The 20,552-nt window shown below is 41.1% G+C and overlaps 1 protein-coding gene across 2 annotated transcripts in view; it reads left to right on the forward strand.

Annotated features, from left to right (window-relative positions):
* Nucleotides 1-10,994, forward strand: part of PLCD1 (phospholipase C delta 1) — a 157,579-nt gene extending 146,585 nt beyond the window's left edge. For both annotated transcript variants that reach the window (XM_089673149.1, XM_089673148.1), the window contains exons 13-15: nt 893-1,025; nt 5,891-6,040; nt 8,861-10,994. In XM_089673149.1, the coding sequence (XP_089529275.1) occupies nt 893-1,025; nt 5,891-6,040; nt 8,861-8,955 (378 nt within the window). In that variant the 3' untranslated portion in view covers nt 8,956-10,994. The remainder of the gene's footprint in view (nt 1-892; nt 1,026-5,890; nt 6,041-8,860) is intronic.
* The last annotated feature ends 9,558 nt before the right edge of the window (nt 10,995-20,552 follow it).

Genomic DNA, 20,552 nt, shown 5'->3' on the forward strand with positions numbered 1-20,552 from the left:
TTCTAATTTACAGAGCATACAGTATAATGAAACAGAAACATTACATGTTGCGATAGGGACTAAAAATACCCAGACCAAAAATATACAAAAATCTACAAAATGCAGAATGTATAATCGTATTCCAGATAGACTGCTCATGGTCTGCTCATAAAAAACATTATTTTGTATTCACGACATAGCACATAAATAGTGATCTATATTTCTGGGTTTTATATTAATTACGGTCAAATATTTATGTGCTAAATTTTGTGAATCTCATATCTTTGTTTTTATGAGTAGACCATATGTGGACTTTTAATCTGGAACATTAATAATAACGTTAAAGTCCCATTACGAGTGAGAAATTCCTTAATGTTGTTCATTTTGTATGGTTCTCCTCTGGATATTTAGTCTCTAATGCAGCATGTAAAGTTCTGTCTGTTTCAATATTTGTTTTGCATACTGTTGTGGGATGGTGGTATTTTAGACCTATAACTTTCATATCTTATGTTCCACTCTTCTTATGATTAATTATTAACCTTTTCCAGTCTGACAGCATTGATGAGTTCAGTGTTGATTGTGAATGCCTCTCTGGGCAATCTGAGCATGTTTTATAGTGTATGCTGTAGTGAGCAGAGGTGATCACTTATTTACTAGGTGTATACACTATGTCAATTTGGGTAAAGATGCACAACCCTGTCAGAACACAGAACTGAAAATTGTGTACACTTATCTAGAATTGTCAGATAACACTCAGATGGATTTTGTGTTGTGTTGGGCAATCCATGAACTTGACATCAATCTGACACCGGTCATGGATTGCCCAAACCCATCCTCCATAACTGATTTTGAACGCTGCTTCTTTCCCTGTTTATATTCAGATTGACAGGTCAAATTTTTTTTTTTTTTTCAGGTGATTTCAGGGCAACAACTACCAAAGCTGAACAAGAAGAAAACTTCCATAGTGGACCCATTTGTTTCCATAGAAATACTGGGTGTTGCTCGAGACAATGACAAGAAGCAAACCAAAGTCAGAGATAACAACGGTAAGAGAATTCAATAAGACAAGAAAGCCCAACTCCGAGCAATTTTTTTTTTTTTTTTTTTTTTTGCCATTCAGTGAGACTGTGAGTACTGTATGGGTTAATTAATCGTTCTTTTCTAGAGGAGAGGAGACCTAATCCTCCAATCCTCCCAGCACAAGACTGGTCCGACACCCCCACGCTCTAGCGGTCTTGAATAGTGGACTGTTCCTTACACCAACATGCCTAGACCAGGTGTCATAGACCAGGAACACTCTACTGCTGGACCGTGGGGGAGCACCATGTTCTGAAGGATAGAAGAGTCAGGTGGGTATAAGCTTTCTGCTCACCTCTAGAAAAAACAAGTAGTTGACCTGTGTGGGAAAAATGTTTTTGCCCAGAGTTGGGCTTTAACAGCGCTTTTCTGGTGGTAGCTCCCTTTAAAACTTCCTGCACCTAACTTAGTCAAGCATTTGCGCCAGCTTCTATAACATTACCATTATGTTCAACAAATTCAGGTCGTTCTTACTAACGCCACTTTAAGAACCTCTCACTATAGCAGCAACAGATTCTTAATGAATTACATCCAATTCACAAATTACAAAACTGGCAGTAATCCGGTGGGTAGAGTGTGATGGGGAACTGAAAGACTACTTCTCAGTCAGGTCCACCTTGCTTTTGATCTGCCCACTGCCATGCGCTTTCAAACAAAAGCAAGGTGGACCTACTGGGAAGTAGTCTTTTAGTTCCTCATCAGGCCTCGCCCAGCTCACTACAAAACTCCTTGACAATGCACCTATCTGTGTGATTGGCACCGTGGCTGGGGAGGGATTGCTCTGAGGAAGGAGCATCCAGTATGCACTCAGAAACGGGTACATGAATTTGTAGATGGCAGGTACTGAAATAGAACTATAAATCTGGTGCACACACCATCAATTTTTGGTGTGGCCCGGACAGAATTCTAAAACTGTGTCAACAACACTCTTTACAAATTCCCTCCAATGTCTGACCTTAGATGTACAGACCAGATCAGACTGACTCTTAGAACCCACCTGCATCACTTACAGTTATGGGAACTGTTAGAGGATTAGGAAAGCCTGATAATCAGATTTTACCTAATGGGATATCTGACTGTATCCATATACATAGGATGACGATTTTCATATCTGGTTGAGAATGGTTGGGTCAGTAAATAATTGCATGTCTTCTGCAGTCTGTGACCTGTGCCAGCTCTGCTGGCTAAAGAACCAATTGACCTTGATGAAATTTAGCAAATCATTGCTGTCGGTGGCACAGATGTCTGCTCAGTTGCACAATTTATTGAAAAATATTTCCAAATGATATCTGTGGGTACTTTATAGTCAGTGGTTATCCGTTTGTGATCTAATAAAGGTAAATGTGTACAATGAATAACAATAATAATAAAAACAATTGAATCCTAGTTTGAACATGCTGAATAAAAAAATGTTTAAAGCACCCTCATCCTCACGTGCTTGCGCTCAAAGACGAATGCACACATCGGTCCCGCACCCACAAAAACAGTGATTGACCTATACATATGAGGTATCCCTGCGAATGTCAGATCATGGGTAGTAATTTTTGCACCAGACCTCCTTTGTAAATCTAAAGTGGCAACTTGTAAAGCCTTTTAAAGCGTCACCCATGGATAATAAAATTTACGTTGTTTGTCGCCATTGCACGGGCACATCCAATTTTTAAAGCATAACATGTTTGGTCTAACATCATCTTTTATACGTTACAAAACAATTAGTTATGTATTGTGTTTTTTTTTTTTTCTTTCAAAAAGTGTATTTTTTCCCACAAAATTGCGTCTGAAAATCTGCTGCGCAAATACTGTGTGACATAAAAAATTTCAAAACCCACCAACTTATTCTCTAGTGCCTCTGCTTTTAAAAAAATAAAAGGATCGGGGGTTCTAAGTAATGTTCTAGCAAAAAAAAAAAAACTGATTGTTTACATAAGACCTGACCAAAAAATTTCCAGAAATGGCCTGGACTGGAAGTAGATAAATATTTACATAGTTTGGCTGCAAATACACAAGTCCATCCAGTTCAACCAATAGAGGGGGGAGGAAAAAAAATGATATACAATCATAAATATACGATCCTATATCCACCTATTTATAAATTGAATCCATTTCCAGGTAGAATGATGATTGCTTTTCTATGAGAATTTATCATGAGATATATGAGACGTTTCTATTTTCTGATGCGTGTTTGCAGCATAAACTAAATCCCCATAAAAAATGTTCAGACATTTCTTACTAAAGGCTAATTAAGCTTTCAGTGCTTTTCCCTTATTTGGCCTTGTTCAAGCAGTGTGTTCAGTAAGTTAAAGTGTACCTCCGCTTTCATTTAAGAAAAAAAGAACAATTGTGATCAGGGCAATTTCATAAGGCTAAAGAGTTTTTGCAATTGTTTTACCTTCTGTCCCTGGTGGTACTGAAATTAGCCACTCCACTAACTTGCACTTCCTACTGAGTGGGACTGTCTGCCTGCTATCACTGCTTGACCAGGCCCTGTGTTGTAATAAGCCCCCGTTCACATTGATGCGATTTTTCATGCAATTTGACAGTTCCAAATTGCATGACAAGTCATACCCCATTGCTGGTAATGGAACCGTTCATATTGCTGCGACTCATGTCACAGCGATTATGAGAAAGGTTCCTGCACTCCTTTTTTCCGATTTCATTGCGACTTGCATGGACTTCTGTTAAATGAAGTCACAAGCCGAAATGAAAATTTGGTGGTGCAGATGGCAATGATCTGCGGCTTTGAAATCATGTTGAAGCGGCACAATTTCAAAGTCACACCAATATGAACCTGGGCTAAGAGAAACATGGCACCCCCCATCCATTTTGTATATATGGTCAAATTCTAGCTATAGATGAAAAGCTCGCTGCACTAAACAGAGACAGAGCAAAGGATGCCTAAGATCTAAGCTCAATATAAATCTTGAAAAATTAATGAACCATTCGCACAATCAGGAAAAAGATTTCTGGGGAATGTTCTACACGTGAACTGTGTACTAAACACCAACAGAAATATTTTGTCATTCATATAAAGGATTTATAAAACCTTAGCTGATTACAGGTTGAAATGTAGATGTCCTTTTATTTGTATAAATTATTATATAGGTTATACTGTTGTTAAAACTAAATTCAGCAATTCCCTTTAAATTGAAATCAGTGCATGTCTAGTTGGGATCCATGGATAAAAAAAATGACTGTGCCCTGCAGTCTGTACTTGTGTGCACAGCCTGCTGTAGTGCTGAGGAAATGCTCCCTGCTGCTACAGGAGGGTGCTCTTCAGAGACAGGGCAGACCTGTATTGGGCTAAACAAGAAGCCCTCTCCCAAGTGTACCTTCCAGTGGCAGCAGACCGTATACTGTCATCAGGAGGCTGTAGCATGTGTAATATAGCATATACTTTTGTACAGGTTATACTTGGTGTTACTAAGCCCACAAAAGTAAAGTCAGTCTGTATATGCATTAAAGCATGCTGGTTATACTCACTGTGGAACCTAAGGGGCTAATCCTCTGCACTGTGTGAAAAGGATATTTGATCCTGTCTTCTCTGATCCTCCCCTTTTACTGTCCCAATTCATCTGCCATAGTACAGAGCAGCAGTTGCAAGCCTGCACTTGCTCAGTTTGTTGTGTATTGCTAGGGAGTTTTTTTGTGGGAGGGTGCATGTGATTGGCACAGGGCCAATAAGCACTGTTCAAACAGAGGGTCAGGGGTCTTGCAGCCCCATAGGACAGTCGGAGGAGAATGGCAAACTCCTCCTACAAGATTAAGTAGTGCTCGGCTGGATACTGATAGAAGTCACAAGACTGCTATATACTGCTGATGAGACAAGGTATTTAGCAGTTTATATTTACCAAAATAATTGCATTTCCACAGTCATTCTGCCTGAAAAAAGACAAAAGTCCATACAGTTAAAAAAAAAAAAAAAAAAGTTATAATCCTATACCCACCGTTGATCTAGAGGAAGGCAAAAGAAACACAGCAAAGCATGATCCAATTTGCTCCTGTAGGGGAAAAAATCCTTCCTGATCCCCCAAGAGTCAATCAGATATTCACTGGATCAACTTTACCTATAAATGTTAGTATACAGTTATATTCTGTGTATCTAGGAAAGAATCCAGGCCTTTTTTTAAAGCAATCCACTGAGCTGGCCAGAACCAACTCTTGAGGGAGTCTATTCCACATTTTTACAGCTTTTACTGAGAAGAAACCTTTCCGTACTTGGAGATTAAATCTCTATTCCTCCAGACGTAAAGAGTGACCCCTTGTTCTCTGTGATGACCTCAGGGTGAATAACTACACTGAGTTCACTATATAAACCACTGATGTATGTATACATGTTGATCACATCCCACCTTAATCTTCTCTTCTCAAGAGAGAATAAATTCAGTTCCTCTAATCTTTTCTCATAGCTGATCTCCTCCATGCCTCTTATCAGTTTGGTTGCCCTTCTCTGTACTTTCTCCAGTTCCCCAATGTTCCTTTTGTGAATTGGTGCCCAAAACTGAACTGCATATTCCAGATGAGGTATTACTAATGATTTGTACCGGGGTAATATGATGTCTCTCTCTGGAATCTATAATTATTATTATTATACAGGATTTATATAGCGCCAACAGTTTGCTCAGCGCTTTACAATATAATATCTCTTTAAATACAAGAAAGGATTATAGTTACACACAGGAGGTGGGCTTTGGGTTTTGACATATTCGAATAAACAATTTAAAAAGGGCCCATGTTTTTATAAGGCACATTTTGGTGCTTTTTGCTTTTTTAGAATTGTATGTCAGCAGACACTAACTGTTTTTTTTGTTTTTTTTTCTTACCCTGTTTATTTTAGGATTCAACCCAATGTGGAATGAGCACTTTGAATTTGAAATTGACGTGCCTGCCCTCACTGTGGTGCGATTCCTCGTGGAGGATTTTGATGCCTCTTCAAGAAATGACTTTGTGGGGCAATACACTGTTCCTCTCACCAGCTTACAGCTAGGTAAAAATATATTCATCGTACAATTTAAACCAAGAAGTGTGTTTTGTTTAGAACAAAGAACTTTATTACAATTTTGTGTGCCACCATCTGTTTCTTATTCCAGAAGCCTAGGGTTTGAATGCTTCCAAATTTTGACTTGCGTAAAGCGAATTCCAGCTAAAACTTTCTTTTGGTTAGAAAGCAATAAAAAGTTGCAGAAATTTGACTCAGAGTCCACATTTAGGGGATTTCTCCATACTTCCTGTCTATTTTAATTTGTCAGATATAATAGGAAGTCAGAGAAAATTTGCCACTTTTTTATTCGTGTTAGAACTGGAAGCACTGACCAAACAGGGACACATGCAGCTATAAAAGTATATTTATTTATTTCAGGTACTTCTATAGCACCGTCAATTTACGCAGCTCTTTACATATATATTGTGCATTCACATCAGTCCCTAATCCTCATGGGGCGTACAATCTAAGATCCCTAAATCACATTCATACACATACTAGGGCCAATTTAGACAGGATCCAATTAACCTACCAGCATGTCTTCGGAGTGCGGGAGGAAACCAGAGTACCCGGAGGAAACCCACGCAGGCACAGGGAGAACATGCAAACTCCAGGCAGGTAGTGCCGTGGTTGGGATTCGAACCAATGACCCTAGTACTGCCAGGCGGAAGTGCTAACCATTTAGCCACTGTGCTGCCCATATTTTATTGTAGAGTGAAAAAAGAATTTTAACCACTGCCAGGATTTTCTTGATTTCTGTGCCCCAGGGATGTATATTTCCACCACGTATTGTCTAGCTGGTGTGTTTAGAACAGGAAGAGAACAGATTTCTCTGTGTGGAGACAAACCGTATTTAAAACCTGAAGAAATGCGAGTACACCACCAGTAGTGTAGGTGCTGTGCTGGTGCCCAAAAGAAAACTCTAAAATGGGACTATCTTTATACAGTAAAAGTGTTCGTTGAACGTTTTAAGGACAGCCAATGAATATCCAGGATCGGTGTTGCCTTCATCAGGGCAAAAGATAGTTGTATAGTAATAGGTAGTAATAGAGTATAAACACGTGTTACATATATTATATATTATAAATTAACATACATCAAGAACGATCGTTCCTTTAAAAATAAACAGTGCTCTGTACTAAAATAAAATTGTATTCAACCAGCATATCATTTTAATAATAGAAAATACATAGCAGATGTAATGTAATATAAATCGCCTAAAAAAAATTAGATGATTTTCGTAGTAGGCAAGCAACCTGCAGCTTCTACTTGATTAAACTGTAGCTTTTATTTATTTCAAACCACACAGAAAAATATCCCAAATGGAACACTTGCAGAAGTTATAACCTTTCCCCATTCAATTTAAAGAACAGTTTTCCCTACAGTTGGGATATAAAGGCAGTAGAATGTGTAAAGTCAGCTCACCTCTGATGGTCCCACCTCTGATGGTCCTTTAATGTAACCTTTTCAAAGTCTTGTCTGAATGATTTATACCTGTAACCTGAGCCTCTGTCCCCCTGTGTGGAAAAACTAGGTAGGTTGTTGCTGAATCCCTTGTGTAGATAAGTATTTATATTGGAACAGAGACTATGCATAACCCCTTTTTGTACAAAATTTTTCAAAAGGACAGAATCAGATTTTTTTTCATTAGTCTAAATATAGTTTTAGTCCCATTTCTGGGCTTCCCCCTGTCAGGACTACAAGATAACAAATAACTCTTGCACTACCTGCCTGGAGTTTTCATGTTCTCCCTGTGCCTGTGTGGGTTCCCTCTGGGTACTCTGATTTCCTCCCACACTCCAAAGACATGCTGGTAGGTTAATTGGCTCCTGTCTAAGTTGGCCCTAGTATATGTGTGTATGAATGATTGACCGTGAGTTTTCTATAAGTACCTGTAATAAATAAACTAGCCATGAAATTGTGGTATCCTCAAAATACATAGATGGTATAAGGTCCATTTCTCTGTGTGTCATAGACCCAGGTGAGAAACAGGCTCCGGATGACAAAATCTCTAAGCTGTTTAGACCTGGATTTTCAAGTAGAGATGATCTCCAGTGTCTTCCAATCTCATCTGACCTCATCTGTAGACAAACTCTGAACCTGCGTTTTTTGTTTTCTTCTTTAAAGGATAAATTCACCTTTTAAAAAAAATAAATAAATGCACATCTTTTTGCAGTAGTTCATTGAAAACTACAAGCCATCAGCCACAATAGCTGACTGTGGTTGTTTTCCCATGAACCGAATACTGTGAAGAATGATGTGGCGGGGCATGTTTTTTTTTTTTTTTTTTGTGGTTTTTTTTTAATTGTGACCGCAAATTCAGGGAGAAAATCCCTGGCTCACTTTTACTAAAGTTGTTGGATCGGGGAGAGGCTGCAGTAGTGGGAACATGCTACATGTTCCACCCTTAAAAAAAGTGAAACATGTAACATGTTCCCAAAGGTGAATTATCCTTTCATTTAATGAGCTGCAGAACAGGTCATTCCTGCTTCCAGCCCACCTCTGTTTACATGAGTGGGAATGACACAGCCTGTAGCTCACTGGAGGAAAAAAAAAAGCACAAGTTTGGAGGTCGGCTGGAAATGAGTTCGGAGAATGCCCAAGCTCAACTCTACTTTCCAACAGCAGAGCACAAGATAAACAACTGAAGTGAATATGATTTCCATGCTGCCTTAACCCTCTCCCATACTCCACTAGCACTTCCTAGACTTAGATAGAGTTGTCCTTTAAAACCTATCCAGTTTTGTTTCTATATTGTTAAATGTATTTCACTTTCATCTAGTTACTCCCAGTGGTATTTACCCAATTTGGTTGTTTTTATCCTAGGCTATCGTCACATCCATCTACTAAATCGGAATGGAGATCCTCTTCCCTCTGCTACATTGTTTGTGCACGTCATGCTCCAGGAAAGCAAACCCTGACCTACAACTACGTTTACATTATTTTATTCTATTTTATTTTTAACTGACATTTTTTAGGTCAGAATTTTTTAATTGCTAGACAAGGTTGTTGAGTAACGTTTAGCCTATTTTTTTATAAGTTTTATTGTATTATAATTTTTAAACGTTTTACTGAGGTTTTAGAAAGGTTAGTTTGACTTCCATGTTTAGTGAAATGAAAACACATTTAAAGTATATGATTTCGAAAGGGAAAGATGTGCAAAAATAGCACTTTGAAACTTTGCATAGTCAGAGGTGGAGAAATCTGTAGGCTGGGCCACCCAAGAAATAGATTTTTTGTTGGACCCCAGAATATGATATATGCAATACATTCTACTGAAAACTGTGTGTTATGGTCCCTGAATGATGTCCAGAGTGAATTTTATGTAGGTATCCAAAACATGAACTGTTTGTATTGACCGTAGAAAAAGGGATATAAAAGTTGAAGAATGGAAAGGACAATCTGAGCAACTTTAGAGCAATCAACCAGTTCTTTTTTTGGGGCACTGTATTAGGGTGATATATCTGAGCATGTTCTGGTTGATTTAATTTTTATTGAACTGTTCCTGTCTCACTGTATATTCACTCAATATGGCATATGTGACAATCTGCATCAATCTATGCCTTTTCTATTTTCTCAGGTAATGAAATTTGGAACCGATTACCCAGAAGCCTTAGCTTGGTAGCTTGTGCTGCATGTGCCTTAAAAGATAAAATAGGATAAGAAAGCATGTAAATAAATACTTAACTCAGCTAATACACAGTCTAGCCCCATTACTATCTGATGGCTAGAAACTGGAGAATAATACCGACAGAGAATAGTATTGTATACAAACTATACATAAGGCTTTTCAATTAATACTGTACCTTCTATCCAGAAAATGTAAGCTGTCACTGTAATAGTCCAAGCTTTTTAGTGGTGATCTGAAGGCTGCTCAAAAGAGAGCATTCATATATAGGTTGTGATTTTGCACATGCAGGTTCCATGGGTTACCTGCTGTGGATAGCCCATTGATTGCCCTCTGTAGAATTAGAAAGCTTGAGACTCTCCTCCTAAGGTCTAACTAACAGAACTAAGATTTCACTAATACGGTCATTTAATGGTGACAGTCTGTGTGTCATCCATTGTCCAACACACTACAAAGACTCTGTGATTTACATTTGTATTTAAACAGCTATGTACATTAGAAATGTAAACATGTTATTTTTTGCTTGATTAACGATCTGTCAGTTTAGTCTCATTGAAATGTATGTTCTAATCTATTGCATTAAATGTGTCCCTTTATCACCCTGCATTAACTTTCAAGTAATCCTGTTTATTTAGTAATCTAATGCAAATGCCGTTTTGGTTCAGTAAAAATTACCAACCAAATCCGCTTTCCCAGTTGATAGTAGTTAAAGCTGAAGTTTGCCATTTTGTAAAAATGGGGTTAGAATGCTTAATGTTTTTGTAGATGTCGCATCCTTTTTTTAAATTTTCCCCTTACTTCCTGACCATGGTGTGACTGCGACAAAAAGTGTATTGAAATTTTTATAACCTGGCACAGATAGCAATAGACTGAATATCTGTCAGGTTTTTATAGCTTTGCCCCCGCTGGGGGGATTGTTCCTCATTTTGTGCCACTGGGTTAGGGATTGAGAGGAAATGTTACAAACATTCTAACTTTTCCACAAGTTTTATCTGAAACTCTACAAATATCTGTTTTTTGATTGGTTGCCATGAAATGCTCCGTATTTCATCTTACCTTTCTCCAAGTCAAACAAACAGGTGACTTTGCTTCATGATGTATGTCATCTTGTTTTATAGCCCACCAATTGTCTAGTCTTAAGTTAATTCTAATATTGTTTCCTGTTGTATGCACAACTGCTGTAACTATTTAAAGAGCCTGTACCATCTTATTTCTTTCTGAATTATCTCCTGTATCCCTCACTCAGTTTACTTTCATCTATTCTAAAGAAAAATACTCTTTGATAACTGGGATACGTATTTGCAAATAAAAGTTTTCAGGCTTTTTTTCTGACTGTTGCATTTTGATGTTCATATGTTGCCATTCAAAGGAATTGCATTTATTTTTCTGTCTGTGACATAACATGTTACAATTATTACATAATGAAATACAGTTTGGGAAATTCAATATGCCAACTGTAGAGAGTGCAGAAAAGGGCAATTAAACTGATAACAGGCATTGATGACCTCTGCTGTGAGACGGTGCACTTGGCGCATACAATAGGTGTACCAGAGGCTGGGATGTCAGATACCCTGTCTGCTATTCAAATTCAGGATTTCAGAGAGTTCTTGCAGAAAAATCAGGAGGTGTTTTCAGAATTACCTGGCTGATTAATTTATTCTCCAACGGGTCATGTTCCGACCAGGGAGAGGAAGGTATAAAGACCTTACAGACCAGAGGAAGATTGTGTAAAAGCATATCCATGTGGTCTATTCTGCAGAAACTGATTATGTGGATTAGAATATTTATTTCAGGTACTTATATAGCGCTGTCAATTTACGCAGTGCTTTACACATATATATTGAACATTCACATCAGTCCCTAACCCTCAAGGGGTGTACAATCTAAGGTCCCTAACATAGATTCATACATACACATAGGGCCAATTTAGACAGGATCCAATTCACCTACCAGCATGTCTTTGAAGTGTGGGAGGAAACTGGAGCACCCGGAGGAAACCCACGCAAGCACAGGGAGAACATGCAAACTCCATGCAGGAGGTGCCATGGTCGGGAATCAAACCCATGACCCATTTATTGCAAGGCAGACGTGCTAACCACTAAGCCACTATAAGTAAATCTTGAGCAGTAGAATGAAGCTCCCTCCATACATCTACAAGGCCAAAGGTGTGCAGAAGTGGGCACATATGAGTCTCTTCAGCGACATATTTACCGCGAGGCAACAAGGCGTTTGCCTAGGCACCCTCCCTTCCCAAAGTAGCATGGACGGGGACCTGGTGAAGAGGCTGCACGCTGGAGGGTGCATTGATTGCCAGCTGCTTCTTTTGCAGGTTAGTGGCTGTAATTGGGTGTTGGCGGGGGGGGGGGGGCAAATGTCAGGCGACCCAATGTTTTCCTGGTGATGGCGGCAGTGGTAGAGTGGTGGTCCCAGCCGGTTTCATTGATGGAACTAAAGGAGGAGGGCAGGTCTCCACTCTGGTGGCCTCTCTCTACCAATAGATGGAGCAGTTGATCCGCCGCTATGAGGGGGAGGCAGTGAAGGAGTCGATGCTGCTGGTGGTGTCTGTGCTGGAGAGCCTAGAGGCAACCTGTATGAAGAGGTACGAGGAGCTCAGCACACAGTATGAGCAGGAGAAGGAGCTGAGTAAGCATGCCCAGGAGGTACCAATCTATAATACACCTCCCCCAAGTAATGTGTGCGGGGTGTATTATAGATCTTTATGTAATTGGGGGAGGTGTATTGTAGACCAAGAGTAAAATCCTAACCCCTGACGTACAATACATCTTCCCCAACTACATACAAATCCATAATACACCTCCTCCACCTCAATCTACAGTACACCTCCTCCATATCACCCAGTGCGGGCAGTACACCTACTGTACACCCCCACCCAGCAATCTACAATGCACCCCCCCAGTACTGACTACTATATACCTCCTGATCTACAGTACACCCCCAATCTACAGTAAACCTCCCTTCCTACAATACACCTGATCTATAATGCACCTCCCCATCTACCAATCTACAGTGCATATCCCCCACTACATGCCTACAATACAACTCCCAATCTACAGTACACCTCTACGTACCGATTTATAATACACCTCCCAATGTACAATACACCTCCCCAGTGGCATATTTATTGTAAGGCAAATGCCTTGTTTTCCTCACTGTAAATACACCGTTGGGGAGGTGTATTGTACAACGGGAAGAATATTACAGGCATTTGCCTTGGGCGGCGCTGCCCCCCGGAAGAAATGGCAGGAATGTGGACCTGGTGAGGAGGCCGCACACTGCTGGAGGGTGCAGGGAGGGCCGTCTGCTTCTTGTGCAGATTAGTTCTCTTAATTGGCTGTTGGCAGCAGTGGGGGAGGGTGGTGGCGGGTGATCGAGTGTTGCCTGGGGGTTGCCCAATTTTTGTGTTGCCCAGGGCAGCACAAGAACTGAATACAACACTGAGCCCCTTGCCCAGTGTCATGAGAAGGGGTAGCCACTTGTGCATAGTGCCCATCTAAAGTGGGGTTCAGGGTTATAGAGTCGCCCAGCAAAAAAACATTTTTCTGATGTTGGGAGACCACTTTGCATAAGTGGGAGAAGAATTTGTGTTGAAACCTATTAGCAGCATAATATGACACGAGTGTAACTTCCGGAACCCAGATGATGCATTCTAAAAGTCAATATCTGCCTGTAGGGTCCTCAGTCTCCAGGGAACAATTAAGATAAAGGTTGCTTCTGAAAGCAATTAACACTCCCCTATGTTTCTTCGTGGTCGAGGCAGTACTGTATAAAAAAAGTGGGGTAGTAAGGAACTGCAGAGCAGATGATTATGAGACCCTGGTTTCCTGCAGACAATGTCCAAACCAAAAATACAGGTCAAAGGGAAGGGGAACCACACCATCCACAGACTCATCAAGACAACAATAAAAAAAAAGGTTTAGAGTGGGGTGCAGGCCCGCAGTAATAAGTGTGATCAAGGCCAAGGAAAAATGTCAAACAGGCCCTATAGTGTCCGCTTCCAAAACGGGTGAGTCATAACGAAAATAAGAGCAAAGGAAAAATCTGAAATTCATAGATAATGTGGCATCTTGCGGAAAGTACTTGGATAAGGGGCCACAGGCAACATTAGACAGAGAGGCATGCCAGAGCCTCAATTGAGCCCAGCCGGGCTTGGGGGCCCCAACAGTATCAATATGCAGAGAAACGAGTGTAAAAAAACATGCATTCAACAAAAAGTGGCTAAACAGCGTGGACTCATGAAGATGATTAGCAGTCACAAAGAGCGGCAGCCTTCAAACACAAGTGAACCTGGATGGGGCTTGTTCTGCAGCTAATGGAGTGGAGAGTAGTGATCCGGATTCCAGGGGCAGGGCGACAACATGAATGCTTGAGGCCTGTAGTTTTCTCCCAGACATGGCTTAGTTATCTGCAGGAGGTTTGGGAGCCAGAGGGCTGTAATGAGCTGTTGGAGGAGCCCCCTGGGGGGCAGAAAATGAAGCCCCACAAATGTCGACTGTGCCTCCTCTGGGGTGCAAACTGAATGGCTCCTGCCTTAGTATTCGAAGTACAGATCAAAGGGGAAACCCCATTTATATTCGATATGGCAGTTCACAAGGACCATAGTAAATTGTTTCATCTGCTGGCGGTTTTGGATGGTGATCAGTGAGAGATCCGCGAACATTTGGTAGTGGTGACTTTAAAAACAGAAATCAGATTTGTCTGTTGCGGCTATTAGAAGGGTTTATTTGGTGCGGTAATAGATAAATTTAATAATAATGTCCCTAGGTGGCCCCAGAGCCCTGTGAATGTGGTCAAATTCTAGGTGGTTAATAGGTATAGCAGGGACCAGCTCCTGAAAGAGGGCTGTGGTGGTGAAGATGAGGTCAACCACGGTCTCAGGGAAACCTTGCAGGCGCAGATTCCCTCGGCGGGATCTATTTTCAAAGTCCCTAAGCTGTAGTAAAGCTGCCACCAGCTCCTTCTTGAGATCTGCCAGGACTTGTTCGTGGTTCTTGATGACAGTCACTTCAGCATCCATTTTGTCTTCTGTGCCATTGGTACGGTTACCCAGCTCTATGATCTGCTTCCTATGGTGAACCACTAATTTTGTAGTGGCTACTGAGAGCTCACTCTGCAGCATGGTCTTAAAACGGCCCAGCAGCTCAGGGTCCCTCAGAACTGGAGGATGTGGTGGCAGCAGAGCACCAGATGTGCTCTCCACATCGGAGGGCTGGTCTAACGCACCGAAGAGCAGAGGTGGTGAGTGCTTTAAACTCTAGGCCGGGGCTTTTGGCGAGTCTGCTGACAAATGCCTCGCTGTCTGTGACTGCCGATTTGGCACTAGAATTACTGTTGATGAATGTAAGGTACAGCGGAGGATAGAGAGACAAGGTGAAGTAAAGAGGGGCAAGGAAAGCTCTCCCGGAGGCTAAACTTGTTGCAGCCATCTTGGATCGCTGCTCACAAGCTCCCCTGACTATTTCATTTCTGATAAGCTCCTGCACATGCAGGGTTCTAATAGAGAGTGGTAGGGTCTGCATTCCTTTTTAGAACCGATTAACCCTTTAGAAGCGTCTCACCAAAACTGAGGTTTTTGTTCAGAGGATCTGACTTGTAGCTTAGTGCCGGCTTTTGAAAAAAACAGTGAGCCAATCACACAAGCAGGAAGTGACATCTCTGGGGGCATTCTGTACACCAACTATATATGGAACACCCCCAGAACAGAATGCCATATTGCATTGAATTTTACAGAAAATTACAGCGCTGCAGATTGAAAAGGAAATAAAATTTTTAATAAATTACAGGATGGCTTGTGTTGCAATTATATATGCTATATAATGTTTGTATTTATTGCATTTTTTTCCCCCCAAAAGTGCAATAACCATTTAAATTCTATGTAGAACACAGGTCAGGGACCCAGCAAGGAAAGGATGATGGACTAACATGCTTCCACTGTATGTTGGCAAAATGTGCTCCTTCCTACAGGTCTGAACAGAGGAGAAGGTGTGTGAGGCAAGGGCTGGCAGGATTGTGGATGGTGTATTTGTCACCTAGGCTTCCACCTACACATGGTGAAGGGCTACAAGCTTTATGCCTATTATGGAGAAAACAAACTTTGGGTGGGTAGCCAGACCTCATTATTTTCTCATTTTACATGCAGGCTTCCTGATAATTAGAGGAAGCTTCAATGTCTCTCAGTGCTGTTTTGTGTGCCAAGTGTGACCGGACTGAAATCGAGTTGTTCTGTATGACAAACTAAGCTTATATTAGCTGTGCTTATAGCCCATCTAAAAGTAGAACTGAAGGCAACGCTTTTTTTTCTTTTTGGATAGAGTAAGGGAGGGTTATAACCCCTGTCAATTTTATTATTGCCATATGGGATGGGTAAAGGGCCATTTCCTTTCACTTTTTGTCCCAAAGCCAAAACTGGAAGTTAGAGGAAATCCCCGGTTCTCACTGGGGTCAGCAGAATCAGTGTCCCCATTGTAGGATTTCCCCTCTGTTACTGGTCTGGGAATAACCCAAACTTTTCTTTTGTGTTAAGTAATTGAAAAGATTTAGCTGAAAGTATAACTATATATAGAATGTAGAACGAGCCTCTGTCAGGTTTTATCTGTGTACCTATTGTAGCAGAGTTTTTGTAGAGTGGGAGCAGGTTAGAAATTCTGACAACACTTTTATTGCTATTCCAAAAAAAGAAAAGGTGCAGAAGCTCTCACAGCAAACTGTTCTTTCTTTGTAGCGTTAACAAAGGGTAAAAACCATTAAAACCGTTATCTATCCAAAATAAGTTTCCTGTGTAATTGCCACATATTTTTATATTTAATGCTTTTATTGCTCTCTGTGCCTTCTCTTCTTATGTGAGAACAGCAATTGCCACCCCAACCAGGGGGCAGGCCGTCAACAAAATTTTTTCTTTAACTTAGATCAGGGGTGCTCAACCTGTGGGCTTGGAGCTCTCTGATGTGGCACTCAAACCAGGGAAGGGCATGCCCAGGATTGGCAACCCACTGTTCTCAATCTAGGTTTGCCAATCCCAGAGCACTGGAGTGTATTGAGTCGGTGCCGGCAGTGGGGGAAGCAGGTGGTTGCGGAGGGAGCAGGATCCGCATAAGCTGATGCTTCCACTTTAGTGCTGCCTCCAGTCCCAGGCAGAGTGATACCGAGTGCATTTCACCTGGGATCTTTCTAGCAGTCTGGAGAGCGATGCCAGCAGAAGGTCAGTGTAGTAAACAACACATACACTGCGCTTTTGCAATGGGCATATTAACACCTATAAAAGGGTTATCAACTATTAGGATGCTTTCACATTGATCTGTGGGTGCAGTGCAGTGCACCTGCGGGTTAATTGCATTGAGCCATAGACTTCTGTTATATCCTGCAGGTTTGGTGTGCTTTCAGAAAATGCACCACAGCCACAAGATATAATAGAAGTCTATGGCAAAGCACAGCTAACCCGCAGGTGCATTGTGCTGCACCCACAGTGCAGGTAAACCGCAGCTCATGAGTGTGAAACCAGCCTTAAAGGGGGTTCAGGACAGTAAGGGCTTGTTTACATTTGTGGTTTGAGGGCAGTAAAACCCTATAGTGGAGATGTGTTTTTACTACACACCCCCAACCACTGGTGTAGTGTTAGGGATTGCAGTGGTGACCCCGTTCCAGGGGGCTGGTGCAGCCTCCCTGTCATATTCTGTTTTACACTTGGACAGGAGGGGCGACATATACAGGAGCTGATTCTCCATTTTCTTCCTGCAACCAATGAAATCTGGATTCAGTGGCTGCAAGAGGTAAATGTTCATTATGCTATTCAAAATAAAAAAACAAAATGCTGAACCATATCATTTCATTGTGGCCCCCTGAACAGTTGCCAAACCACTTAAAGGATAAGTTCACTTTTGGGAACATGTTACATACTCCACCCGTTTTTAGGGTGGAACATGTAACATGTTCCCGATGCTGCAGCCATTTCCCTATTTTCCCTACTCCCACCCCCCCCCCCCCCCTCCTGTGACAAAAGTACGGTGAGAAGTTCCTCGTACTAGCTGTCACTTTTTAAAACCAGTGTGGCTGTGCAGAGCTCTGCCCACATTGCCACGTCATTCATTCACAAAGTTCTGTGAATAAATGAACTATTAGTCCCGGTAGCCTTAGTGGCTGTTGGCTTGTAGTTCTCAATGAATTAACACAGCACTGTGGTAGTTCATTGATTCTTCCTGTCAGAATACCTGCTTACATCCCGTACATCTTCTACAAGCAAGCAGGTATACTGACAGGGCTGCAGGAGATCTGCATGGCACCAGCGATCAGCAGATGCTTTACAGGTTTCTGCAACAAAACATGTTAAATGCACATTTTTTTTTGCAGGTAAAAAAAATGTGCATTTATTATTTTTTTGTCAAAGAGTGAACTGAACCTTTAAGTGGCCCTTGCTCTTCCAAAGGTTGAGCAAACCTCGACTTAGATTTAATTAACATGTTAACAAATTTTACCCCCCCTGCACAGCCATGGGAAGATCAATGTATTGCTGCTTCTTTTCCTCCCTTGGCTCTCTGAGCTTCTTATGCAGCTGAGAACAGAGGGTATGGGATCACTTATATAAAAAAAAAAGTGGACAAAAGGGTATTTAGAATGTGTTTTATACGTGTACACAAATGTCTTTTGTTTCATTTCTACTTTATACTGAATTGGTTGTTTTACAAAGTGAGGGTTTACATATACTTTAAAGTGGAACTTGACTTTCTCAATCAACATTGAGTATCTTTAATCCTTGGGCTGCTCGCATTAGTAAATAGGAAGGTATTTTATATTTACTTGTATAAAAACTTCTTTTTTTTTTTTTCTTTTACATTTCCTCAGTTACTTCCTGGATTCTATGTTTAGGCAAATTACTCTCACTGGCCACTTTATTAGGTACACCTGTTCAATTGCTTGGTAACACAAATTGCTAATCAACCAATCACATGGCAGCAACTCAATGCATTTAGACATCTAGATGTAGTGCAGAAGACTTGTTGAAGTTCAAACCGAGCATCAGAATGGGGAAGAAAGGGGATTTAAGTGACTTTGGCACTGGAACGTAGTATGGTTATTGGTGCCAGATGGGCTGGTCTGAGCATTTCAAAAACTGCTGATCTACTGGGATTTTCATGCACAACCATCTCTAGGGTTTACAGAGAATGGTCCGAAAGGGAGAAAATATCCAGTGAGCGGCAGTTGTGTGGATGAAAATGCCTTGTTAAGGTCAGGAGAATGGGTGGACTGGTTAGAGATGACAGGCAACAGTAACTCAGATAACCACTTGTTACAACCAAGATATTCAGAATACCATCTCTGAACACACAACATGTCGAACCTTGAAGCAAATGGACAACAGCAGCAGAAGACCACACTGGGTGCCACTCCTGTCAGCTAAGAACAGGATATGAAGGCTACAAGTCACACAGGCTCACCAAAATTGGACAACAGACGATTGGAAAAATATTGCGTGGTCTGATGAGTCTTGATTGCAGCTGCGACATTCAGATAGTAGGGTCAGAATTTGGCATACACATCATGAAAGCAAGGATTCATCCTGCCTTGTATCAACGGTTCAGGGTGGTGGTGTAATGGTGTGGGGGATATTTTCTTGTCACACTTTGGGCCTCTTAGTACCAATTGCGCATTGTTTAAATGTCATGGCCTACCTGAGTATTGTTACTGACCATGTCCATCCCTTTATGACTACAATGTACCCATCTTCTGATTGCTACTTCCAGCAGGATAATGCACCATGTCACAAAATGCAAATCATCTCAAACTGGTTTCTTGCACATGATAATGAACATACTGTACTGCAATGGCCTCCACAGTCACCAGATCTCAATCCAATAGAGCATCTTTGGGATGTGGTGGAAGAGGAGATTCGCATCATGGATGTGCAGTCGACAAATCTTCAGCAACCGTGTGATGCTATCATGTTAATATGGACCAAAATCTCTGAGGAATGCTTCCAACCTTGTTGAATCTATGCCTCGAAGAATTAAGGCAGTTCTGAAGGCAAAAGGGGGTCCAATCTGGTACTAGCAAGGTGTACCTAATAAAGTGGCTGGAGAGTGTATGTCATATATCCCAAGAGTCTTCAGGAGGGGAGGAGGGGTTTTCTCAGCTAAGCATACCCTCCTGCCTGGATGCCTGAACTAAGGGCAGATGGATTCCAGGAAGTAAATGCTAGATGAATCCTTGTGCTTTCTCAGCAAAAATAAAGCACAGAGACGAGGATGGATGAGTGAGTTTGCTTTGAATATTAAAAATGAAGTAAATATCATTTTTGCTTTGGGGTGCTCAGATGCAGTGTAGTTCTACTTTAAGGCATGTCCATTAAATGTGTTTTATATCGCCTAAATCTTAACAACCCTTAAAACGCAAGGGAGGGTATGAAGGTAAACATCTAGTAATTCTAAAGAAAAAACATTTAAAAAATGCCATGGACAGATTTAAAAACCTGATGGAGTTTAATTTTTTTGAACTCTGTCCAAAACTAAAAATACATTTTTTTAAAAATAACTGCGTGCTGCACACCCCTGCAAAAAAAAAAAACAACTGAAGTACACCGGGTGTGTGTCTAGCATGCCCTATCCTGCCCGGTATATCCATTTACACCTCCCCAGAGCTCGTTCACACCATGGTTCAGAGACATTAGTGTTTCTGAACGTGTTCTGCAAGGGCACAACAAAATCAATTGTTCTCTATGTGCCCTGTTTACACCACAACACTAGTGTCATGTGCAGATTTTTCTGCGCAGGAATCTGCAACGTGTACATTAAAGCGTATATGAAAACTGATGTCTCTGCAAGTGAAATCGGCCCATCAGTTTCCATCAGTTTTCTGCACAAATGGTGTGATTGAGGCCTAAAA

This window comes from Staurois parvus, unplaced genomic scaffold (assembly GCF_062004578.1).
Source record: "Staurois parvus isolate SC_StPar_1 unplaced genomic scaffold, SC_StPar_1.0 ptg000136l, whole genome shotgun sequence".
NCBI classification, from domain to species: domain Eukaryota; kingdom Metazoa; phylum Chordata; class Amphibia; order Anura; family Ranidae; genus Staurois; species Staurois parvus.